The sequence below is a fragment of the Tympanuchus pallidicinctus genome, unplaced genomic scaffold (assembly GCF_026119805.1).
Source record: "Tympanuchus pallidicinctus isolate F22 unplaced genomic scaffold, pur_lepc_1.0 scaffold8, whole genome shotgun sequence".
Lineage (NCBI taxonomy): Eukaryota > Metazoa > Chordata > Aves > Galliformes > Phasianidae > Tympanuchus > Tympanuchus pallidicinctus.
Window position 1 is genome coordinate 17540686 of NW_026294802.1, and position 26974 is coordinate 17567659.

Below are 26974 nucleotides of genomic sequence, written 5' to 3' on the forward strand. Positions count from 1 at the left end.
TATAGTAATATCTGTTCAGGAGTGAAAATACAGACCATATATAAGATTGCACAACAGAAGGAAAGGTGTATAAGGACTGAGAAGTTGTCTTTGGGGAAAAAAAAAAAATCTGAAGACTGAAGTTTATCTTGGCATAACAGTAAATATTCTTCACTTCCTTCAAAATTAAATGTATTACCAAATGTAATTCCATTATTATTTCCTTGTTGTCTGATTGTTTAGAAAAGTCTCATTTAAACACGATGACCTTAGAAAAGGTGCATAATAAAGCTAATATTTTACAATGATATCAAACTGAGCAGCAGTCATTGAACAAGTATTTAAAAACCTCTGCTTGTACCTGGGCAGAAAATTGATTTGCAACAGCTGTGATAATAAAATAAAAGAGAGGCATCTTATTTTAGTGTCTTGATTAAGTGAGCTGCCTGGCAGAAGAGAGATGTAGCAAGAAGGGAGGAGAGAAGAACGGTTTTGTTAACACGCCATAGTTCTCTGCAAATGGAATTCAGACTCTTCTGTTATGCCCCCTTAGCTTCTGCTTCTTTTTTCCTACTTTCCTTTTCTAACTCACTGTTCTAATTCACTGCTCTTAGGAACGTAAATATAAGAAATAAGTCTATTTTTACAAACTTAAAATCTTTGACTTTTTTTTTTTAATTTTCAAGCTGTGTTTTATGTATCATACAGTGTAAAATGAGATCTTAGGAGCTCTGCGTTTCACAAATATTTCAGTAAAGATTAAATAGTGAAAGGATGATCCAAGGTTTAGAAGTGAAAACTGATTTTCGTACTTAGTGTCCTAGTGAGGCATAATATTTAGGGTCTTTTTTTTTTTTTTTTTAACATCTTTTAGTATTGGATCTGAATACTGTTTAGGGACATAAGCCTCCTATAATTTTATGTTCTTACATGTAGAACAAGTTCAAAAGGGATTTCCTGACCTTAACTTTATGAGTTTGAGTCACCAATAACTGTGGTGATATTCATTTTTAAGATACTTTATCATACTTATCAGCTTCAGAAGACAGGCTAACCCTGCCCTAAACTCTAGTCCTTTAGATGTTTTTATCTTTAAGTTTGACCAAGGTACAGCACATATCAACAGACAGGGTTGGAAAAAAAGAATATGGTTACAGGAAGAAAAAAAAAAAAACCAAAAAAAAAAACCTTTTTATTCTTTGCTTGCTAGTATGGGAGATATTCCAATTATTTTAAGATTTACCTTGCTCAGAAACTAAATTAAATAGGCTAATGCCTTACTTTCTATCTAAAGACTTGAAAAAAAACGCAGTTGTCTCTTAACTAGCATAGTGAAAAGCAAATAAACATGTCACAATTTGTAGTTCACTCGTTAATTTAGAAACTCTTGGCACTCTGAATATAAATTATTAATGCATGCCTCTTGTTCCCACCACCCCCAGTAACCTTCTCTTATTTCAGTAGCTACAGGCAGAATAATAGCATAATTGGAAGTGCTAACAATACTGTAACGTTCAAGGTGAAGTAGTCCAGAAGTGAACATCTCTACTTTTTTGATTGTATTCCTTCTTTATGTATTTACATAAAAATATTAAGGTGCGAGCAAATCTTAGCATTTCATATTTGTATCTCATGAGATTTTTGAATGCTTTTAAAAATCATGAAAACTTTGTACATTTAAAAAGTTGTTTTTAGGAGTAAATGGCTCTCTCATCTGGCTTTAGAATATTTGGTCTTCAGGATGACTGCCTTCTTTTCCTTTTTATTCTCACTCTGTTTTCTCTTCCTTCTTCTGCATTTTTTCTTTCCTGTTAGATACAAAATAAGAGCAATAAAGTGTTTGCCCATATTTAATCAAAATGTTATTAAAATGCTTTTATAATCATTTCTGATCATTTAACAATATTTTTTGCCCTAAAATTAAAAACAAATGGCAACAAAAAATCTGTAATTCTGTACTGATATCTGTCACAGTGCTATGTGGTAAGTTGTGCTGCTGATTTCTATTTCTTTTCTTTTTTAAAGAGGGAAAATTTCTCTTATTTTAAATTTCTCAGGAGACTGTGATCGTTTGATTTCCAATTTATTCCAAATGAGGAATATGCTAATTAAAACAATTGTAATATTGTTTCTGCAATTATTTGTTAATTATGATAGATTTAATGAAGTACTTTTGCATGCTTAGTTCTCCTGAGTGTGCTGGGCAGGTTAGACAACTTGTTGGAGCAGTGCTTCAAGTCTGCATCAAAGAAAACACAGGGAAGTTCACTGTTATTTCAAAGCAGGTTGATCTTGAACCTCCATAGAGCTGTATAGGAGCAACAGTTGATTTGAGGCAAGCAAGGAATTGTCTTCTTCAGTAATACAGTATTCATTTTTCTACAACTATCAATTTCATTGAAATATGAAGTTTTATGATTCTGTTACTATCCCTTTGACTCATAAAGTGTTCTAATGACCCAATTCTACTACATGACCTCTCATAAGAAGTAAAAATTAGCAAAATAGTAATGATGGGTCAACACATGAAAGACAGGAATTAATTATTTGATTACTTGTGAAGTTTTATATTAATAAAGAATCTGTATGCCACTAATTGCCCTAAAATTGAGAACTGAAGAGAGATAGAAAGCATGCTCATTGCAATCAACAACAAGGTCATTTTCATAGAAGGTTTCTTGTATAGGTCAAAATCAGGGAGCCTGAAGTTAAATCAGTATAAGACAGTGGTTCACACTAACGTTTATTGTCATAATAATGATTCATAACTATAGAAGTGCTGATCTCTCTGATCTGGTGAGCAGCGACAGGATGCAAGAAAAAGGCAGGCAGCTCCATAAAGGAAGATTCAAGTTGGAGATTAGGAATACATTCTTCACCAGAAGGTGGTTGGGCACTAGAACAGTCTCCCCAGAGCAGTGGGCATGACCCCACTCTGACATAGTTCGAAGTGTTTGGACAGCACTCTCAGAAATATAGTTTGAATTTTGAGTAGTCCTGTGTGGAGCCCAGAGTTGGACTTCATAATACTTTGGTCCCCTCTAACTTAGAATATGCTGTGATTATGCTCATTATTCTATCTAAGAAAATTGTGTTCTTAGTAGGGCATAATGTACTTGAAAAGAAAAACAGCTTGGTCCTTTAGGAAGTATCCTTCTGATGTATATAATAGAGTCAAGCTGAGCTGACCCTTACATTGTAGAGAATTATTATCCTTTTTTGTGTGGCAGAATTCCATGAAGTTGACTGAAGATGGTGCCAGTACCCATGTCATTGCACTTCTTTCGTTGTTGTCACTTCAAAGAGAGTTCAGCAGAGCAGTTTCCATGAGCGCTTTCTCATCCATTTAAAGCAAAATAAGCCAAAAAACCACAGCTACTTTACCTAAATTGACACAACTGATTTGCTCTAAGGAAATCAAAAGCCATTCTTACAAATGACTCTGGCAGTGGAGTTGTTGGAATTATATCTTCTGACTGAAGAGTAGGTGGCAATGTTTTCTGTTACCACAGATATTCACTAAATGAAGCTCTGTCCTGTAACTCTCACATGATCTCAAGAGAAGTTTAATTATTCAGCATTACTATGAGAAGTAGTTACATTGCATGTTTTTTTGACCAATTATGCAAGTGGATTTTTAATTGGATTAAACCGTATCCACAAAAACAAGAATGTAGATCAAAAACAAGAATGGCAGCCCTCCGTTTCTATCCAAAAGAACTGACCTATATTTGGGAATATAAAGGAAATGTCTCTTTGGGAGCTTGTGACCAGCAACCAGTTAGAATTATTCATACAGTTCTTCATAGTCATGTTTTTAATTAATGTAAGAACACCAAGAAAAAAAAAAGTATTAAAATGAAATTTTGTCTTAAATGCATCTGTTGTTTTAGGACAAGGAGAAAACTTCTGTAAGTGCTGATAAAGTACAGTTACCCAAATACTAATGCAAGTAGTCTGAAAGGAACTGGTTTGCAAATTTTGTCTGAAACAGATCAGTAATTTCTCTTTCCTATTTTCAGCTGGTCCTTTTAGCTCTCTGGATGCTTTTTGTTCTATGCTAGTAAAGGACTTAATATAACATTTGTGATGGAACCTGAAAGTTGTATCTTTCAGACTTATTTGCTGTTCTTCCATGTTTGAACTATTTTCTTTTCTTTTCTTTTCTTTTTTTTCCTGTAACTAAATCTGGAAATGATCTAGTCATTTCTTCATTCTGTTGGTTGCTTCACATTGGCATTTCCAACAGTGATAATCAATTCAAAGCTGGTTAATTCCATGATCCAAATGCACATAACTTCCCAGAATGTCCTGAGATGATATCTGGTATCATTTCATGCTCAGTGATATCCAGATGATAGTTCTTCTTAATCTGATGGGTTATTTGGTAGATTTATCCAACAATCTACTTAAAATGCTATGTTTTGAGTTCCTGTCAAATATAAGTGTGTCCGAGTCAGCTAAAGTGAGGTATACGCAGAGAATTTCTTCAAAACACAATTTTATTTACAGTGATTTTTTTGAGATGTGTTGTCTATATGGATGCCACTATCCATACTCCACCATCCATACACTATTTACTCCATGCCTGCTAGCATTTTACTACAATGAAGCAATTCAAGTGCATGAACAGAGATCTCCATACCATTTGGAACATCCCAGAAACATTCTCTGTCTCTGTTTTCCCAGAAAGACTCAGGGTTCCATTAATATCAGTGTCAGCCCTTGCAGCTAGTTGGATACCTTACTGTGTCAAGAATGTCCATGGAGATCTGTATTTAGTCACCTGAATTTCTTCCCTTTTTTCACAGAATCTGCTTTTAAATACTGTAATGTGATGCTGCCTTCTAAAGTAATTTGTGAAAAGTAAACATTTTTAGAGGTTGTCACTGTATCTAGAAAAATAATATTAGCTAAATTCTTTTGCGTGTAATTTTTTAGCTTCACAGTCACAGATTGCTTTAGGTCTGGAAGTCATCTGGTCCAACTTCCTGCTTAAGCAGGAGAGTCTCCTTCTTTGGAGATGTTCAAGACCTGCCTGGATGCCTACCCGTGTGACCTGCTGTAGGGAACCTGCTTTGGCAGGGGGGTTGGACTCAGTGATCTCTGGAGTTCCCTTCCAACCCCTACAATTCTGTGATTCAGTTTTGTGACAGTTTTGCACAGGACCATGTCTAGACTGTTTGCTGTTTTTCTTTCTTTGATGAATTGATTTAGGATCAGTTATATTTTATAAATTCTTTTCATGATAATTTATATTCTACAAAGAATTGGAAAACTTTGCAGTTCCTGATGTCATCTTCCATGGCTATGACTGTATCTGCCTCTAGAAACTGAACTATAATTTTACAGTCTAAGATATTTTTAGACATTTTTGAGATTTAGACACTTAATGTCCTTACTCCTTTATTTCTACTCCTTACCAAGAAATTTTGCAAGAAGCAATACCATTTCTTCAGTATTACTTTTCTTCTTGGGAACAGCATTAAATAAGTCATGTTAAATAAGGCCATTAGTGTTGAGGCTTTTATTTTCATTATTTCTTTTTAAGGTTTGATTCAATATTTACGGACTTTGAAACTAAATTATAAGATGAAACAGAGTGTAGATAAGCATGGTTTTGTGAGGAGAGGAAGAGAGAGGGAAGGAGATTCACAGAATCACAAATTCGTAGGGCTTGGAAGGGACCTCTAGAGATCATTGTGTCCAACTGCCTTGCTAAAGCAGGTTCCCTGCAGTAGGTCACACAGGTGGATGTCTAGATGAGTCTTGAATATTTCCAGAGGAGACCCAACAACTCTGGGCAGTTTGTTCCAGTGTTTCATCACTCTCAGTTAAGAAGTTCTTCCTTGTGTTAATATGCAACTTCAAGTGTTTCAGTTTGTGGCCATTGCCCCTTTTTCTATTGTTGCTCACCACTGAAAAGAGTTTAACCCTATCAAACCTGACTACCACTCCTTAGATATTGATAAAGTTAGGAGATCCCTTCTCAGCCTTCTCTTCTGCAGGATGATCAGTCCCAGGTCACTCAGCATTTGTGCAGAAGATGCTCCAGGCGCCTAGTCATCTCTATGGCTCTCCACTGGACTCTTTCTAGAAGGGGCAAGCAACCTTGTATCCTATCTGAAGGATCTGAAAAATACTGTTCAGATCAGAAATAGATGCTTTATCAAGGTTAGCAATTGAAGAAGTGTGCCATCAGTGCAAATGCCAGAACATACATTTTCTAATCTTTTGACTTTTGTCTTGGGACCAATACTCTTTAACATCTTTATTAATGACACAGGTAGTGGGATTGAGTGTATCATCAGCAAGTTTGCTGATGTCACCAAGCTGAGTGATGCAGTTGATACAGCAGGAGGAAGAGATGCCATCCAGAGAATAAACTCGAAGGATAGGCCCATGTGAACCTAATGAGTTTCAACAAAGGAAAATACAAGGTTTCACACCTGGGTTGGGGGTAATCCCAGATATTAATACAGACTGGGAGAAGAACTCTTTGTGAGTAGGCCTCTTGAGATGGATTTAGGAGTCCTGGTAAAAGAAAAACTCAACGTGAGCCAGCAGTGTGTGCTTGCAGCCTCGAAGGACAGCAGTGTCTTAAAGTATATCACAATAGGGGTGGCCAGAAGGGAGAGGGAGGTGATTGTCCCTCTCTGTGCTACTAAGGTCCCATCTGGAATATCGTGTCCAAGTCTGCGGCTTGGCTGTACAGAAAAGATGTCAAGGTTTTGGAGAAGGTCCAGAGGATGGTTGTGAAGGTAGTCTAAGGGCTGGAGCATTTCTCCTATGAAGGAAGGCTGAAGGAGCTGGGCTTATTCAGTCTGGAAAAGAAAAAAACTGTGGGGAGACTGCATTATTGCCTTCTATTAATTAAAGGGGAATTAAACAGGAGAGAAATCAACTTTTTACAAGGGTAGACAGTGATAAGACAAGGGAGAATGGTTTTAAACTAAAGGAGGGAAGATTTAGATTAGATGTTAGGGGAAAGTTTTTCACTGAGAGGGTGGAGAGATGCTGGAACTCACTAGACTGCCCAGAGAGGTTGTGGATGCACTGCCCCTATTCATGACCAGATTGGATTGGGCCGTAGACAACCTGATTTAGTACTTGATCTAGAGGTTGGCAACCCTGCCTGTGGCAGCAGGTTGGACTTAATGATCCTTGAGGTCTCCTCCAACCCAAGCAATTCTATGATTCTGTACTGCTTCTGCTTGGAGACACTGTAATGTTATTTAAGCAAATCCTTTATTCCACCTAGAAGTGTCAAAATTGTTGAGCAAAATCTCCATTTAGAAGTAGCACTTCAAAAATTCATAATTTTTCCAATCTCTTTTGCATTGTCAATTAGTAAGCTTTGTTCCTAGTTGGTGAAAGACTTTCCTATTCATTCCTTCTTTGCTTTTGATGTATAAAATATCAGCAGTGGAACAGTTTCATTAGATTCTTCCAGATTTCATTAGAACTTTCCAGGCTGGATGTGGCTCTGGGCAGGCTGGTCTAGTGGCTGGTGACCCTGCACATAGCAAGGGGATTGAAACTAGATGATCATTGTGGTCCTTTTCACCCCAGGCCATTCTATGATTCTGATCCTGTGATTCATCAAATAGATTTGGTTTCAAGAGCTCGTCTGTTATATTCATGTTGGTTTGCACAGATTTTAGTTATTAAGTGTCACCAAATTTTCCTTTTTTCCTTTTCCCTGCTGTATTATGTTGTCAAATTAACAGGCACTTTCTGAGTACAGCCACATCCCACTCAACTGCTAGCTTTCTCCTGCAAGAGATTACCACAGAATTTATCAATGCAATTATACGAGCTTTCTGCAAAATTACATTTTGCATCAATATCCATTCATTTTGTAGAATTTCTTATGAAAGATTACTTGAGTGTTACAAAGTTTTACTGACTTTTTCATTCCTTTTGCTGCATGGAAGACTTGAGATATTCTAAAAGAATTTTAGCTTGAACCTGGGTGTTGAAATAGTCCAGTGAATCACTAGGAGGATGTTGAGCACTATTTCTTTTGCATTAATTTTTTAATCTGTAAATCTACAAACATATGTCAGAATTCTTATTTTGAAGAGCAGGTATAAGGCACATTCTTGTGCTGTGAAATGTGATGTTTCATGAAACTCTGTCTCTCATTAAGATATGTAGGAATCATTCCTTATATAGTCACATAGAAAGAAATCCTCATGGAAACGGCATTATGGAGGTGGAAGTTGCAGCTTTGTATTTTTGTCTAAGCTGAATCTTGCAGTTAAAGATTAACCCTGTGTGATCTATGTAAAAGTTACATTTCTGGCTGCCTTAAATACAGAATGCACTTCACAAGAAAAAAAAAATCATAAGAATGTGCAGGAAAGTGAACACAACTGCAAAAAAACATAAAATGTACTTGTAGTGCATAGCACTTATGTTTCTGAAATTTTGAGCAAAAGCTATATTTGAATACTGTAATGTGCTTAGAATTAGTATTAATTACTAGCTAATATCCTTCTTTACTGAAAGCTTTTTACTTCATTAGAGCCTGGCAAGTCATGTACAGAAAATTCCATAACAAACTGTCTATACCCTCAAAATTACTGAAGAGAGAGTTGGGGCTCTTCAGCCTGGAGAAGAGAGCTCCAGTGGAACCTTATAGCAGCCTTCCAGTACCTGTAGGGGGCCTACAGGAAACCTGGGTTGGGATTTTTTATAAGGATGTGTAGCAACAGGATGAGGGGAAATGGCTTTAAACTGGAAGAGGGTAGATTCAGACTTGATATTGGGAAGAAATTCTTTACTGTGAGAGTGGTGAGCACTGGAACAAATTGTCCAGTGAGGCTGTGGATGCCCCCTCCCTTGAAGCAATCAAGGCCAGGCGGGATGGGGCTTTGAGCAACCTGGTCTATGGGGAGATGTCTCTGCCTGTAGCAGGGGGGTTGGAACTAGAGATTGTAATAGTCTCTTCCAGTGTTTGGAAGAGATTCTATGATTCTATGAATATTGCTACTTCAGTCTTTAAATCTTCTTTCTTACACGTATTCTTATTGAGTGTCCCATTTTATGATGTCGCTTTGACAATACAACTGAGATATCAAGTGAAGGTGTGTCCAAAGCAACCTTTACTATGAAAATAAGATGATGTTTCTTACCATCTGTTGCATTGCCTCCGTTGCTGACAACAACCATCCATCTATTTCAAATGGTTTTAACTTACATAAGTGGTAGGAAGGGACAAGAGCGTACTCAAGTGTGCGTGTTTTATCTACCAATGCAGTGTGTGGATAAAATAGTTGAGATTGTGATTTTTTTGGTCAGATACTATATATGTGCAGAGTATACTCCTAAAAACAACTTTTTGGGTCGAACAAGAACCGAGCATGATTATATTACTCTGCAGGTTTCACAATACGGTTGTTACCATAACCATAGAACAAACTTCTAGTGGATTTTTATTTTACATTAGAAACTCGTACCATGGCAACAGCAATGCCTGTTAAAGATGCAACTCTGTCGTTCTAATTTATCTATTACAGCTCTTTCATTACTACTATTAATAACTACTATTCTATTGAATGTATTTCAATTTTGAGGATGGAATCTCTTGAGATGCAAATGTGAATAAGCTGACTTCCAAGTTTTACATGAATGCAAAATTTCTAAGTGAAAAATGGTATTCCACAGAGATCCGTGCATGTACCACAAGCAACTGTGCTGGGGTAAACCAGTGTGTAAATAGCTGATTGAATTGCTGTCTGCTGCCTAAATGCCAGCATGATAATAGCAATACTTATCTGTAGCTTAGGGATTATGGTAGAATTGAATTAATTTTGTTCCGAATGTAAGATGTGTTCCATGCAATACAGATATGGCAGTATCACAGTGATTTTCATAAGTAACGGGAAAGCTGTGGGTGCACTTGTAACAACATTAAAGTTCTATTTATGTTTTGGTATTTAGGGTAATATTTACAAGTAAAAAGATAAGAAGGGATGACAAGCAGTATGTGGTGAGGAAGCAGGATTGAAGATCTTTCTCTATTGGATTTCTTTTTTTTAAGATGACAAAAATAAGCATTGATGCAAAAAGCAATCAAATAGTTTGTAATCAGAAAGTTCCTTCCATCAGAATTTGATTCGAGAGCTTTACCCTCTCTGCCTATTTTCTTCTCCGGTATCCCCATATCTTCCATTCTCAGAAGACTTATGCAAAAAACTGTGAAAAAGCAAAAATTAACAAATTGCTTACTGAATATTGATCTATGTAGTGCAGTTTCATACAGTATTCTTTGCTACCATTTGAGTTGGTTCTAAAAGACAAAACAAAAGGGAAGGAACTAGTGAAAAGGCTCAAAAACATGATAAAATTAGGAGATGGAACAGTTTAGGAATGGACAGCCTGATTTTTCTGAGATGTACAGATATAAGATTAATTCCAGCCACACAGGACATTGGCAGCTTGTTAAATGAAACTTTCCAATGCACGGAGGTGTTCAAAGAAAAGGAGTAATTTTGATATGTTTGAAAAAAATACAGGAAATAATAAACAAAATACCACATTTTGAAAGCTAAGAAAGGAAGGATTATTTCATTTAACTTGTTTAGGCGTGGTTGCTTTGAAGTTATTGGGAATGAGATCTTATTAGGACATTCATGTGGGCAAAGAAAGACATACAGTTTCAGTTTTAGAGATACTGTAATTTGAAAAAGATTCCTAGTATCTCATGCTTCAGTTACTGAAATAAATACTGATTTGTTAGGAAAAAAAATAAGCCTTACTCTAGAAAATAAATTTATGATTATTTATTGCAAGGATTTGTTTTTTTGTTTTGTTTTTTTTTTAAACTCTGTGACTTATTTAGACCAATTCAGGGAGTAATATGCTATTGTACTGCTTAGAGCAGTGATATGGTCCAGTTCAATATTCTTCTTATTATACATTAGCTCCAGTAGGAAATTAAAATAATATTACAAAACCATATTAAAGAGTATTTAAGGATTAAGTTACAAATTCAAAGATCAGAAGATTTAGAATTATGATTGGATAATAGGAGACTTGTTGAAGGGACCTCTTAAGGTCATCTAATCCAGCACCCTGTTTGAATCATCAGATCAGACATGATCTTTCCTAGCCAACCTAAAAAGCCTCCACAGATGGAGACGCCACCTGTCTGGATAATCTGTTCTAGGACTGTGGTGCTGCATGCATGCTACATGCTTCTTAACATTCATCATAACTGCACGCTCTATTTTCTTGACAACCCCATTCCTTTTTATTGCCCAATACAGTTTTGGTCTGCGTTGTTCAAAACCATGCAGTGAAAGAAGTATAGCTATGAGATCTTTGCTTCCTTTGTAATATAGTTATCAAAGTTCTTAGTTAAAATTAAAGGGAAGAAGGAAAATAAGTAACAGCCGTGGCAGCTGAATACTGCATGGAGAATATTCCATCTCTGCTGGAGCTGTTTTTGATCAAGGCAAACCAAACTTTATCCAAGTAGTCATTAACAGCAAATTAACAGCAAATGTTTTTTGAATGCTGAATTTGAGACTGGATCTGACTTACAGAACTACTGATGTCAATAACAACTTAGAAACTATTTTGTGTTGAATAATGTTAAATACCGTGGGCAAAGCAAATTTATCAGAATATCAAATCGAATATCAAAAGAATATCAAATTGAATGCCCAAAATCTGTGAATATTTTCAGCATGATCTTGTTGTGCCTTATTTTCTATTTGTCAAATTAAAATGTTATCACATTATAGCCTCACTTTATAAAGATACGTGAATTCATATTTGTAAATTATGTGGGTAATGATATCATAGAAAAGTTTCATGAGCTGCTGACAAATTTGTCATTTTAATAAGTATTTCAATGGTATGCAGTAATAAGTGCAGGTATGCAGGCAATAAGTCTACCCCTTTTGAACATGAGAATATAGTACGTTGAATTGCTTCTCTTGCCCTAAGCAAACTTCAATCTGAACACTACATGAAACAAGCAGTTGTTTCATTATTTTTTTTTTAAATAGTAGGTGATTATGTAAAAGTGAAAGACAGTGTGAGCACTGACTAGAAGTCTAAATGACTACACAGGCAATGTTTCCATCTTTTCTGTCTTAAAGTATTTGCATTTACATCTTGATGCCCTGTTGTTTTTTTAAAGGTGAAAGTTACAGGTACAATAATATATGTATTCTCACATGTGCAATACAGTAACTGTATTAAAGATCATGCTGCACTCAATATGTTTATAATTTTTCTGTCCATTGCAAAATTATTCCACTTCAACTAACATAATAACTGAAAATAATGTTTTGATATCGTGTCACTGCACAGCTGCTGTAAAGAAGTGAGATACACTTTTTAGCGGTCACTACATATATTTAATGACCGCAGAAGAATGAGATTACTCAGAAACAATTTTTGTCTATGGGAGTAAAGTAAACAAAATCAGGACAAGAGATGACATTTGCACTGGACAGTTTGTACTGTTAAACTTTTATGTGGATTTTGGCAAGATTTAGCTAAGACCAAGTAGTACCCACCTAGACAGTGCCAGGGTGTAGCTTAAGTTTTAGCTGAGGTTGGAGACCATTCCCAATTACTGGATGTGCCATCTGTCTTGGGTGTTAAACAAATAATTTTTCTAGATCCTAAGAATAGTATTTAGCCATTTTTATTTACTAGTATAGATGTAGAAAATATACTATTGAATTTGTGTAGATATTAGTGAAATCCTTGGCATACAGGTGTATGTCTTGTCTTTTTCCTGATTTACTCTTCCTTCTTTCTTTCCCAAAAAACACATCTGTTTCTTCAGTCAATTCAGCAGACAGCTCTAAGTCTTGATATCTGAAACAGTGGAATAGAATTCAGTTGATTATTAAGATATCTGAGTAGAGGCATCTGATTATAGTCACTGGTAGTCTAATCAATACAGTTAACAGAGAATAATATAAATATTAACAAATGTGAAGTAAATAGGTGAGTAAATAAATAAGATAATATAATAAATAAGTTAGAGTAAATAAATGTGGAGGTTGGTGGGCCTGCCTGTGGAGGGGGGTTGGGAATGCATGGTACTTCAAGTTCCTTCCAACATGGGCCATTCTGTGATTCTGTGTGGTTCTGTAACACAGAGTGTTACTATACAGAATATAATAATAAAGTAATTCACTTGACCACAATATTCAGTGAGTGGCACCACTATCTAGGATCTACTGACTGTCAAACTGGTTAGAGACTACAGGGGAAGCTTGCATACTTAGTCTTACAGGTATATAAAAAGAGATGTCTTAATCTGAAGTTGAATCTCAGCTACTGAATTTTTCATGAAAAAGAAAATCATCAAAATAAATTATTATACCATTAATATCTTTCATGCCACATTCACCTTCTAAATTGCAGGCTTGCAATTAATCCAGCAACTTTCAGTAATGAAAGAAAGTAAGAATGTCTTAAGTCCTCCTTTTCCTATGCAGATCTTTTAGCAGATAAAAACTACTACTACATGGAAAACTACTCATGTTATTTGGAAATTATGACACAGTACTGTTTTTGAATCCTTGTGGTGGTTCTTGCTGTGCATACAGTCCTACAGTTAAGAGTCTGCTGTATGTATACATGCCACTTCTAGCAAGAATGAGGTGTCATCTCTCATGAAATAGTTTCTGAAGATGCAGCTGTTAGTGAGGATACAGTTATTTGGAATAGAATATGCTAACTTAATGCCACATCAATATAATGGTGTTATCCATAGGAACACTTTAAATGATTAATTAGAAAAAGGTCTCAGTAATTTTCTTCTGGTCCTTAAAGAAACAGATAGAGAAAAGAATATTTACACTGGGAATTCTGTAGAAAAGTATATTTTTTCAGTAGTGCTCTCTTCTTCTGCTACATTTTTATAAAACTTGATTCAGTTTTTAAAGAAAAATCTTGATTTACAATTATTTTACAAAGACTTCTATAATTCTGAAGCTATTCTTTTAAGTTCCTTGAAATAAAAATACTCTATCTGTTCTTTAGAGAGTGTCTGTAAAAAGGCATAATGGAACAAATTCACTATTTTTTAATAATGACTATTAAAGTGACTATTAAAAAATAAATTAGCAGTCCTGGTAACACAGATTGTTTGTGTTTTATTATCTAGTAAGGAAGTACAAAGTGGTATATTTTGAACTCATTTCAGTTCAGCAACTAATTAGAAGAGACACCTCAAACTGATAGAATAGGAATGAACTGCTTTATTTTATAAATTTACTTTTTCTGGAATGTATGTGTAGTGCTGAGTGGTTTTGGCTGTCTTTCAACCAGTCAGGATAAATTAATCAAGTTCAAGGAGGGAGTTGTTTTTTAAGAGAATAATAAATCAATTCTTGTATCTTTTCTTTCTGAATAAAACAAAAACAAAACAAAAAAAAAAAAAAACAGGAAGCATAAAAAATACATTTTGCAAAGTAAGTTCTTCACAGCTTATGATACTTTATCATTCTCTCTTTTTTTTTTTTTCCTTACAAGATATTCTCTTTCATTTCAGAGCGTCTTTGTAAGGGAGAAACATCCGCTGAAAGTGAGCTTCCTGAAGGGCACCCTACTGAGCAGTTTGCAGGCTTACTTCATGGATCATCACCTGCTTGTGACCCACCTGATAACCCACTCCAGCTGTACAGCAAAAGGAATGAGTGCAGTAGCCCACTGGACAAAAGCATTTTGAGCAAGAGCACAATGCAGCAGATGCAGCTACGGAAAGAAAGCAACACTGATCCTCCTGTTAAGAAAAAAAAGCCACCAGTTGTAAACAGAACCATATTTCATTCTAAAACTAAACCAGTAGAAAATCATACACTGGTTGGCACATCAACGAGGATAAGCGAACAGTGGGTGATTACTACTGGAGGATTTGTTGAACGAGCATGCACACTTGGGAGAATACGATCTTTACCAAAGACTTTGCTTGAAATGCATTTGTGCAAAAATGTTTCAAAATCTGATTCTAATCTTGTCACCCATCCACCCAGTGGCAAAAAAGCAAGAAGCAACTGGAGTGAACCCACACCAAGTCAACAGTGCTCCAAAGGAAATTCTGAGAGAACACCTTCCTTCACATCAGAATGGGAAGAAGTAAGTTTTGGCCATTTTTAAGAGTAAGCAAATACATAGTGCTGTGAAAATACTGTTATTTTTTCCATTTCGGAGATTAAATAATAAATAGATCTTCCACATTACAAATCCTGAGAATATACCATAGTGTAATGCAAAGTAATTCAACAGCTGGCACAGAATGCCACACATTTTTATTCAAAATGCTGTATTTTTAATGAAGTCTATTGTCTCCATAGTGAATGAAGTCAACTAGAAGTAATGCTATAATTTGTTTTGACATTGAATTTATTTTCTACTAAAGCCCTCACCGCTGACACTAATAAAATTGGAAAAAGTATTGTAGCAGTGGCCATTATTTATATGTTCACTAATTATTTCCCACTACCACAGTGCTTCCCAACAAGAGACACAAGAAAAAAGCAGGAACAGAGTCTAAGATTTTTGGTTGATTTTTCATTTCCCAAACCCTCTATGAATAACACACCCTCTAATGGTACACAACATTTGGCACACGTTTGATTCTTGTGTGACGTGGGAATACACTTGTAGCTACAATGAATTCAGGGCTATTAAGATAAATTTCTGCCCTGAATGTATGATATGCATGCTTGCTCATAAGAAAGACTTGATTTTATTTTTACAGCTTGGTTTAAAGAAAGGAGAAAACTGTATAAAACTAACTTTTTTTCTTTCTACTGTGCTAAGGTTCAAAAAATGTAAGCAATAGACATGAAAGCTCAAATCTTACTGAGGTAGATTGAGAATGTGAAGTGTTTGTATGTTTACTGCTATTACAGAGAAGCAAGCATTTATGTTTAAAATGACTGCCATGGGACTGTGTATGCATCGCCAGAGTATCATTTTATATCAGGGGAAAAAAAAGAGTTTGTGTAATTAATTACTTTTCTAGGAAAATGTTTCCAGCTCATTTAAATGACTGGGTTGATAAGATATCTGAAAGTAGATTTTGTTTAAAGGAGGAACTTTCTTAGTGGGAAAGTATTTAGGATGAGATTATGATCTTATTAGCCCAGATATGCTGAAATCTTGAAATTAGTCAATTTGCTTTTTCAGGAGGAGTTCAATGTTTTGTTGTTCTTGAAGCAAAAAAAAAAAAAAAAAAAAAGCAATTTATCAAAAAAAAAGTAGGTATGAATTCTAAATCTGCAGATTCTTACATAAATCCCTAATTTTCTCTTGTCACCTGTGACAAGTACATAGTATTAGAAAAGGAGTCAGTTTTCCCAGTGGTCCTAGCATTCATATCGATAGAATCTAGTTCTCTGTGTCTGCCTTCTCAGACAACTTTAGACTTTTTAGTTTTTTGTATGTTCTGCTCTTATGGAAAATATAGTAGATATGCATTCAGTCATAGTCTGTACAAGGTAATTTAAAATTATGCAAATAAGCTTTGGGATGAATGTAGTGCTGTTTTACAAGTGGTATATATGGGCACAGCTACATTTCATACCTGTGCCAGTGGACTTGGGGCAGAAAGAGAAAAGGGAGCTAGGAAGTTTTCTGGAAATCTTAACGAGAATGATTTAGAACTCTATAACACACAAAAAAAATAATTAGCAATATTATTGCTGCTTTAGTTGTCTTCTAGTGAATTACATCAACCATCAAAATTACATCAAATAAAATAACCCCATACAATTAAAATCCATGCTGACAAAGGTTTTAATACATGTCCTTTGTATCCATGTACAGAAATATGACAAAGTAGTTTCAAAAACTGAGATGACCCTAATCATCAGTAGGGCAGGAACTGTAGGTAAAGAAACATTAGTTTCATCAATTCCAAACTTTAGCTTTCAGTGTGTTCAAATATGTTGCAAAATAAAAATTGAAATGGAGAAGTTAGTCATCATCATTTCATTTTTGCCTTGTTCAATTTTGCTTACACTGTTGCCTTAATGAGAGTAATAATGCCAGAATTTCACACACGAAAACCCAAAAATAATGAAGATGACACTCATCAATTGTTTTCGCTGTTCACTTTTTTTGTAGATTGATAAAATCATGAGTTCCATAGATGCTGGAATTAATACTGGACTTGGAGAGATGAATGATCACACTACAAGTAAGGAAAAACAACTAACTCTTGTTTAATTATTAGTTGTCTGTAGGGAAACCACAGATAAGATACTGCTAAGTAACCTGCTGTGTTGAAATCATTTGAAAGTATTTGAATAACCATGAACAGAATCAATGTTGTTTACTTTTAGAGATGCATTAGGACCAGTATCCTGGAGCTCTTGCTTTAAATAGCATATTGGAATCATTAATGTTGTTTTGAAATCTTATCAGAAAAATGCTTCTTCATAATGAAGCCCTTCTTCTAGAGGGATATTTTCCAATATTTTTCAGCTGAATTTATTTATTTATTTATTTATTTTTGAATGATAGGATACTCAGTGTATATGTAGTCCAATAGCTGCTGTCAGTTTTTAAAGTTGGATAAGCTGGATAGTGGGGCTGAAAATAGAATGCAGTTCAACAAGACCAAGTGCCAGGTCCCGTACTTTTCCCACAAGAACCCCAAGAAATGCTACAGGGTAGAGTAGAATTGCTGGAAGACTGTGTAGAGGAAATGTTATGATGGGATTGGTTGATGCTCAGCTGAACGTGAGCCAGCAGTGTGTGCAGGTGGCCGAAAAGGCCAATGGCATCCTGGCTTGTATCAGAAATAGTGCTGCTGTTGAAAAACAGGGAACTGAAAATCCCTGCATACTCAAACCTGGCAAGGCTGCACCTTGAGTACTGCATTCAGTTTTGGCCCCTCACTACAAGACATGGAGCCCTGAAGAGTGTTCAGAGAAGGTCAACAAAGCTGGCGAGGGGTCTGGAGCACAAGTCTTATGGGGAGCAGCTGAGGGAACAGATTGTTCAGTCTTGGGAAGGGGAGGCTCAGGGGTGACCTTATCACTCTCTACAACTACCTGAAGGTAGGTTGTGGTGAGGTGGGGGTCGCCCTCTTCTCCTATGTAACAATCTATAAGACTAGAGGGAATGGCCTTAAGTTGTCCCAGGGGAGATAGAAGTCGACGTTAGTAAAAACTCCTTCTCAGAGTCAGGAGCTTGAACAGGATGCCTAGGGAGGTGGTGATGTCAGCTGTTTAAAGAAGCATTGAGATGATGTACTGAGGGACATGGTTTAGTGGGAAATATTGGTGATAGGTGGATGGTTGGACCAGGTGATCTTAGAGGTGTTTCTCTACCTTAGCGATTCTATGATTTTGCAATTCTACATTATTTAATACTGTTTTGAGCAAATATTTGGCACAGTACAAAAAATGTTGCTGACAAACTAGCGACTGGTGTTCTCAATGATGGGAAAATTTGCAACCTTTCCCTACTGTGGTAAATTCTAAGAAGGCTAAGTTATGAATAGTTTGGTGTGTTAACAAAAATCTGTGCAACTGTGCTGATAAGAATTTTGGAAATATTTTACTATGTGTTCTTCCTAACTGATGGGAAGAAAAGTGACAGCCATGACTGAATAATTTGGTCTGGAGGCATAGTTATGTTAAGTCACCTGTACCAGCACTTTCCTGAGGCACAGTAATGTTAACTCGCTTGTACTGGCACATTTCTGCTAGCAATTCCATGCAATTCCACAGGTTTGTATATCAGTCAGAGGACTGTGTGCACATCTTGTTAGTTAAGATAAAAAATATATATATTTTAACAACCATCCATTTCACGAAGCATCATATCTGTAACAGATAAAACTGTCATCAATTAAGCAGTGTTGACACAGCTACTTCAGTGTTTTCTGGACAGTGAGAAGAGAATCTAGGAAAATGAATCAATAACTGATTTGAATACAAATACAATTGCAGATGCAGATTTTGTTTTGGTAAAAAAAAAAAAAAAAAAAAAAAAAAGGGGGGGGGGAAGCAATATAATGAAAATTGCTAGACATTTTGTCTTGGAAGACTGTTTTTTCCTTCTGAAACTTGTAGTGGTGGTAGGAAGAATTATTCATCTCCTAGCTTTATGTTTGGAGATAGTAGCTTCTGAAGATAGAAGAAATTCAGGATTTGCTGCTTATTATTTTTTAACTTGATAATACACAGGCACTGCACTCAAAATCAGGCCTCTGTTAAGAAATTGTACAACAAGTAAAAGCTGGACTTGAGACAAAAGCAAAGATATGAGTACGCAGATTTGCATAAGTAGGGATATGCAAGCATTATTCTGTCCCTTCCTTTGACTAGCCACCATTTCTTTTTCTTATAATATCAAAAAAAAAAAAATAAAATCTCACAACAACACTTGTCATCAGACATTTTGTGACTTCTTCTGTATGCATTATTTTTCTTGGCATTGAAATGTGACATTTGGTTCTTCAGCTCTTTCAACTGGAAGATCTTTTGATTTCTTTCCCCAGAAGGGACTCTTGACTTGCAACTTTCCTGTTCAGTGTGCAGCTGCCTGCAAACCAACATTTTTTTCCTTTCTGTTATCTCCTAATGGTCTTCAGCTTGTTTAGAATTATGATCTGATTTTGCTCTTAATGATGGAATCAAGTTATATGTATTATGAATCAAACCAAAACTACATTTCTGTAAATGTAATCAACACACAGACAGTATGAAGTAATGAAGACATCTTTTTTGGTTGTATTTCCTTTCTGTTGCATATTCCTCAGAGTTCTTGCCCAATTCTATGCAGATTTGATGTCATCTGGATGCCAGTGCATTTTATTTAGTTTTATCTGCCCAAGTGCTGTAGCTCTGACATAAACTCCATCTCAGAACTTGACATTCACCTTTTTCTCTCAGCTCTGTGCTAATATTTCAGACTATGTGGCCTACAACTTGAAAGGAAAACTATGTATTATCAGATAGTGATCTGAAATACTTCATCTGTTTACTTATAAATACATGAGTTTTGGTAGCTGTATTTTTTTCTCTAAATATATACACTAAAAAATTAACCAATAGATATTAAAAATTAATTATTTAATCTTCAGGCTGTACAAGTGAAGAAAATTTCTGTTCATGTAGATCTGAAACTTGCTAAATTAGTGAGCATTGTTTTTAGAAAGTTTCACTTTCTTTTTCTGATGTATTTAGAGAGGAAGTGTTGACATTATTTTAAAAATACAGTTTGTACCTTAAGATCTTGAACATCCTAGTTATCATTAGTTAGAGCTATTGAATATCAGTTGGTATCCCTGAAAGCAAAGAAGAATATGGTTGTTGTTGGTACAAATCCAAAACCATAGGTCTTGATAGTAATTAGACATTTGGTTATTGTGGCAGTTGTTGGAAAAGAAAGCTACCAAGAAAAACAAGCCTCAAGAAGAGAGATGTCAATAAATACAGGGAATTTATTTATGAAAATCTCTAAGATGCAAATTTTCCTGGAAGTGTTCAAAGTTGGGTTGGATGAGATCTTGAGCAACCTGGTCTTGAGCGGAAGATGTCCCTGCCCATGACCAAGAGGTTGGAAGTACATCATCTTTAAGATCACTGAAACTATTCCATGATTCTGTTAAATTTTTTGAGCTCTTCAACAGAACACTACTAAAGGCATAATTATGAGGCTACGTTGGTTGGAAAAAAAAAAAAAAGTGTAAGTAATCTGTTTTGCATAAATTGTCTTATTTTCTTTCAACTTAAAAATAACGAGAAAAATATTCTCTTTCTGCTAAAGATAGAAGAATAATGCAAGCATGTACAGACAAGGCAGAGGTGCCAAAGCACTCAGTGAGATGCAACTAGCAAGAAAAATAAAGATTTAATATAATTATACTGGTACGTTAATAAGGAGAACAACAAAGAAATCTTTGGCACCTTAGTACTTGGTACTGTAAGAAGGGGAAAGCTGCTCATAGTAGGTACAGAGAAGGCAAAAATGTACAATAACCTTTAATCACACACTACCTGAAAATATCATCAGTGAGCATATGGCATGCACAGCTAATCCAAGGGCTAGAACCTCAATGGAAAATAAGGAAAGAGCAGGGTGTTTTAGCTCAGATATCTTAAAGATGATTTTATTAACTTCATTTTGTGTTTCATAACTGTCTGAAATAAGCTTAGACCCAACACTCGTTTGTTTTTTTTTTGAGTTACCAACAGACTAAAGGAGGGTAATGTAGAGCTTATATTTAAAAAGGGTGAGGAAGGAGAATGTGAGAAATTATTTTCAATTCATAGAAGAGTTGCTGAATGAGTGAAAAACTTAATATAGAAAATAGCAATGAAATAGGTAGCAGACAACATGAATTTGTCAAGAGCAAAATTACTAAGGCAGTCTAATGCCCTGCTATTAGCAGATACCAGCTTTTATAGGTAAGAAAAGATCAACAGATGCCAAGTATTCTGATTTCAGCTAAACTTTTGACAACATCTCATATATTTGTATTTTGAGCAAATTAAGTCACCATGGCTTGATGAAAATCACAGTATGCTAGGTAGATAAATCTCAACCTTAATGTCTATATTTAGAGTTTTACTATGCAGACTACATTAAGGACTTCCAAACTAGTTATATGTAGCTAGATAAGCAGGAACCTCCTCAGTGCTGTTCATTAGCAAGATGTCTGAATCATAGCAATAGCACTGGAAGTATCAATCAAGGGAGCTTAGAGGACCTCCTCGGAGATAGAAGACTAAAACTAGCTGAGACAAATCCCCATATCTTCTCTCCAGGACAAAATTTTAAGGACAAATATAATGAAGCATTCAAATCGATTATTGCATTATGACCTCTGATACGTTCAGCATATTCTTAAAGATTTATGGATATTTGCCACATATTAAAAAATCAGTTTTGGTAAAACTAACCTGATCTAGAGTCAGTTGAATGGGTTAGGTTTTAAGTCCTTTCAGCCCTTTCTGTAATTAATCTACTTTGATAATATGATTTATATTGAATCCATCTAGAAGGCGGAGTTCAGTAAATTGAACAGCTGTCCTTTTTCTTTCTTTTTTTTTTTTCCAGCATAGTAGATACTTCTACTGATTAGTAACATATATTTTGCAGAGGATTTAGAAAAGCTAATATCTTTAAATATCAGCCATCTGCACTTCTCTGGTAAAAAGAAGAAACACTTCAATTTCATATTTTCTTTGCCTAATTATAAACATATTTTTCTAGAATAAAAATCTCTTTCAAGGCATGCTAAGCAGTATTTCTGTTAGTTGGAGCCCAGTAGCTATTCAGATGTATGTGATTCAGAGGTTATTCTGCAAGTCATTAAAAAGGGAATGATTAAGGAGTTTTCTACTTTGGAGATAACTTTTCAGCATGGGTAATGGCTATCATATCATCATGATTAAAGTAAAAATTGTTTCAAACCAGAGTAATTAAAATAAAGACAAAGAAAATAATTATGAAATGTAATTCCCACATCAAGTCAGTTTGCAATCAGCTTAGGATTGAGCTTGCATGTTCTAGCACATGGAGGCTGATTTACAATCTCATAATTCTGTTAATAATTCATTATTGTTTGGATACTGTCCACATATACAATGCAAGTGCACTGTAGTCACGTTTTCTTTGCTTAGTTAAACACGTCCTTGTCCCTGAGTGCCCTTATTGTATCTAGAGAACTGTATTCGGTTATGGGCCCCTCGCTACAAGAAAGATAAGAAGGCCCTGAAGCATGTCTGAAGAATCAAAATAAAGCTGGCAAAGGGTCTGAAGCACAAGTCTTATAAGACAGGTGGATGGAACTGGAATTCCATCTGGAGAAGAGAAGGCTCAGGGGAGACCTTATTTCTCTCTACAACAACCTGAAAGGCAGTTGCAGTGAGGTGGGAGTCGATTTCTTCTCACAGGAAGCAGCAATAGGATGAGAGGTAATAGCCTCAAGTTGCATCAAAGGAGGTTCAGATTGGCTTTTAGGAACCATTTCTTCTTAGAAAGAGTAATGATACATTGGAACAGGCTGATTAGGATGGTGGTGGAGTTTCCATCCTTGGAGATGGTAACTGAGAGTACCTGAATGAATCCCTTTCAAAGATTAGTGCTGAATTACAGTAGAATATGAAGAACTGTATTAGAATGTATTTTGTGGTATAATTTCTTTGATCATTCTTACAGGGATGCAAGTTATAAGCATTTCATAGAAAAGTTTTTTCTGTGTTTGTTTTATCTTGTCTACTGATACGACCAAAGCTATTACCAATGAATTCCCATTCTCAATATAGAGAAAATTATGAGAAATTTTCCACTTCAAGTTTGTGCGATATGTGAGTTTGAGAATTAAGGTTGTGAAAGTAAAGTAGATATGACTTAACTAGAAAAGGAAAAAATGGATCACAGCCAGAAAAGCTGAGTGAGAGGAATAAGAGTTCACATTATGCCCTGTGCAACTGTAACATATAATAGCAATTGCACAGATCTTGGACTGCCAAAAGCTATGTGCTCAGTTTCCTCTGTTTCTCCCATCCGTCTCATTGCCACTGTTCAGACATGAGACCTTCATCTTACCTAGGAGAACTCTGCCTATCAGAGCTAGTGTTTCACTCCAGAGAAGTCCAACTTTATTTTAACAAATGAAGACTTGTTAGGCTGGCCCTTTTCTGTTTGCTGCCATATGGTTGCAGTTTTGGCAAAGTGGTCTTCCTCCAAAGCTGTTAATATCTTCCCTCCTCAAGGGCAGAAAAAAGATAAAATATAAATACTTAATTAAGGCAGAATTTTAATTAGATATGTGTAGGCATGTTGGCATAAGGCAATTTTCACAGCAGTAAGTTATATATTTGAAGTATGTACTTCAATTGTAATTTAATGTCTCGTTTGTCTAGTTTCTTCTGTTTTAAATCTTTATATGGTCAGACTAAGTGTTCTGATAAAGTGGGTCGATTCATGGATTTAAATAAAATGAGCCATTCACCCTCTCACAAAGTGGAAGCCCTCTTCAGCTTATAGTTTTAAACCCACAACTCTGACTTTGCAATAGCCAACCATAATAACTAGACTAAAATAAGGATAATATCACTTCCCTCCCAACTCCCACCTTGTCACTGAAGCTGATATGTTGTGCAAAAAGATCAAAATATCTCTAGCATCATAAAAAGGGAAAAAAATATTCAGAGAGATTCTGACTTTTTAACTGAGAGAAAATGGACTTGAGAGCTGAGATCTCCAGCAACTTGTCTCTCCTCCCAGTGCTGTTTGATGCTTCAATAGCAAATGCGTGTGCAGTTTGAAATTTTTGAGCTGCAAGTCTGTGAACTCTTTATCATCACTTATAGGACTGTGCTGTAGGGAATAGGCTCCTGTCTTTGTGTCTGATTCTGCACTTCCAAATCCAAAGTGAACAGTGGATTTTAAATCAGAATAGGAGCATCACTGGTAGGAATTTAAGCAACTAAAGTCAATATGAGATGTTATGGAAGGGGGAGGTAATGCTTATTTTAGACAAAACCATTTTCAGCAGTCACATTCTCTTACAAATAGTGTTTGTGTGTGTGTTCATCCCAATTGGGTCCACGGTCACTTGGACCCCACACAGAAGATAAAAGATGCTCGTTATTGTATCCTATTGTAACCCACATCTGTTGGGTTGCTTTTGATTAGCAATAATTTTTTTTGATTAATCTTTAGGAATCAACAGTTGCTATGGTGTGATTGATTGATTCAGAAGTTTGCTTACTTCAGTGGTGCTCACTGTTTTTGTTTTGTTGTTTTGGACTAGGGCTAGAGATTGTCTTTCTTTTGAAATAACAAGGAGAGAAATAAGATGTGATGTTCTGTAATGTTGTTACTATCTTCCTGTGTAGTCTGTAGGGTCTTCTGCTAACAAATGATCTGTGCTCTTGTCTTGTTAGAGTGCATCCCTTTTGTCTTGATAAAAATGTAATTCTTAGTGTTTTACCCCTGTCAGTTATGTGCTTAGTTATGAATGCAAACCATGCTCGCCACCCTTTCTACCACTATGTCTTCTGGTGCTTTCATAGACATGTTTCTATTCACGCATCATTTTATATCTATCTTCATATTTCTTTCACAAATCTCTGCATTTCAGATAATCTCAATAGTAATTGAGGTTCACGTGATTGACAAGGTTACAAGTTGTGGAGAACAGATGTCATCAAACTGTAAATTATCTAGAAGTGTTTTTGACGTTTATTTACTGAGAACATGACAGTCGTAATGAATTTCATGCCACTGAACTTACCCAAAGATCATATAAATTCTCCAGAAGAAATCATAAATAATGGGATTAGTGTTCTGTTGACTACTACATTGTAAAAGCCTAACAAAAGATACAGACGCATCTGTTTTAATGATCCATTGAATACCAAAATAAACCTTACAAATGACTAGGCAAACTGCAGGACAATTGTAGAACTTTCAGCTTTGCTTTATAATAAATGTAATGTGAGTTGGATGTAAAAAGCAGCAAGCATTTCCTTTATCTTTGGTTATTCATTGACAATTTTAATTTGTAGTATCATAAATGTAGTTTTCGGCTATATGCTCTTCTTATACCAATTAATCAGAGCTGGTTTTGTAACATCCTACTAAAAATGAAAGCATAGACTAAATTGAAAGGGCAGTAAAAATGTAGGTGATCAGGTTGTTTTTAACCACATAGGCTGTAACTCAATGGACTTTCTTTTTGCAGTTCCACTCTCACTACAAGTATCTACCAACACACACCTTTTTTTGTGTCCATACTTTTTGTGTCTTCTATTAGACTTTTTCTAACAGTATTTGCAAAGCAATTCCATAATTATATTCACAGATTTGAAAAATAATCATCTCTGGAATATATCTTCTAGAAAGAATAGAGGCAATTAATAACAAACAAGGAAGCTTAAGAAAATAGAGCAGTATATAAAGATTGTTGATGTTTATTAGTGAATAAATGTAAAGCCTAATTCTTTGCAATTCTTTTTTTTTTTGGTTGTCTATTTGTGACCATCAGGTTGTCTCATGCAAAATTAAAATACTCTCTAATAGAACTGCTTGAGAAGTGGTGTGAAGTTTAAGCATGTTTGGAAACAACAGTACAGAAAATCACCCTTAAATAAATAGAAGTTATTCACACTTTTAAAAGTTTGAATGTATTTGCCTATTTGCCTCTCACCTTGGTTTACAAAATTGAATTGATGAGAACAAAACTAATCTGAACTATAATTAATTGATTGTGTAAGCATCTTCAAAAATAATATTTCTCACATAACCACCAGGATTCTATTTATAGCAAATGGGCCCCTAATCTTTAATCTATTTGAAAACCCTTCTGAGGATCATGATAATAATACCCCAATCTACACACTATCAGATCTACCTCATTGATTTGTATGCATTTGATCTTTTTGTACCATAGGGCTAAACACTGCAGAGCTATCTCCGTTTATATAGGAAATTGTTTGGAGACTTCAGAACATGAAACAATGGCTTAAAATATTTTTTAAGTTATTTCCAGTAGAAACAAGGCCTTCCCTTTTTCTTCTCTGAGCCATTTCGGTTCACAGCGAGTATCCAGAATCTGTGTGGTTTCCGCAAGGATAGTTTGAATTTTACAAAATTAAATCATGGAATCCTTAGTGTTGGAAGGGACCTTGCAAGATCATCTAGTGCAACCTGGCCTTGAAAGTCTACAGGGACAGGGCATCAAACACATCACTAGGCAGCCTGTTTCAGTGTCTCACCACCCTCACTTTAAAAGACTTTTTTCTTATATCTAACCTTAATCTGCCCTCTTTAAGCTTGAAATTAATGTCAGAATATTTGCTGGGGTGCTTAAGAAGTGACAAGCTAATGGTGCTCTCATTTTATAATGCTCTCATGCACTGTAATTCCAGAGGATAAGAGACATTTATTTCAAGCTCTGATAAATTATATGAAAAGAAAATGATCAGATTAATTGATATTTTTATGATCAGCTTTCTTCTTGCAGTTTAATCTGGACCTT

The 26974-nt window shown here is 35.4% G+C and overlaps 1 protein-coding gene across 9 annotated transcripts in view; it reads left to right on the forward strand.

Annotated features, from left to right (window-relative positions):
* ANKS1B (ankyrin repeat and sterile alpha motif domain containing 1B) overlaps window positions 1–26974 on the forward strand; it is a 403660-nt gene that overhangs the window by 172761 nt on the left and 203925 nt on the right. For all 9 annotated transcript variants that reach the window (XM_052667844.1, XM_052667843.1, XM_052667851.1 and 6 more), the window contains exons 13-14: window positions 14513–15096; window positions 17092–17164. In XM_052667844.1, coding sequence (XP_052523804.1) covers window positions 14513–15096; window positions 17092–17164 — 657 coding nt within the window. The remainder of the gene's footprint in view (window positions 1–14512; window positions 15097–17091; window positions 17165–26974) is intronic.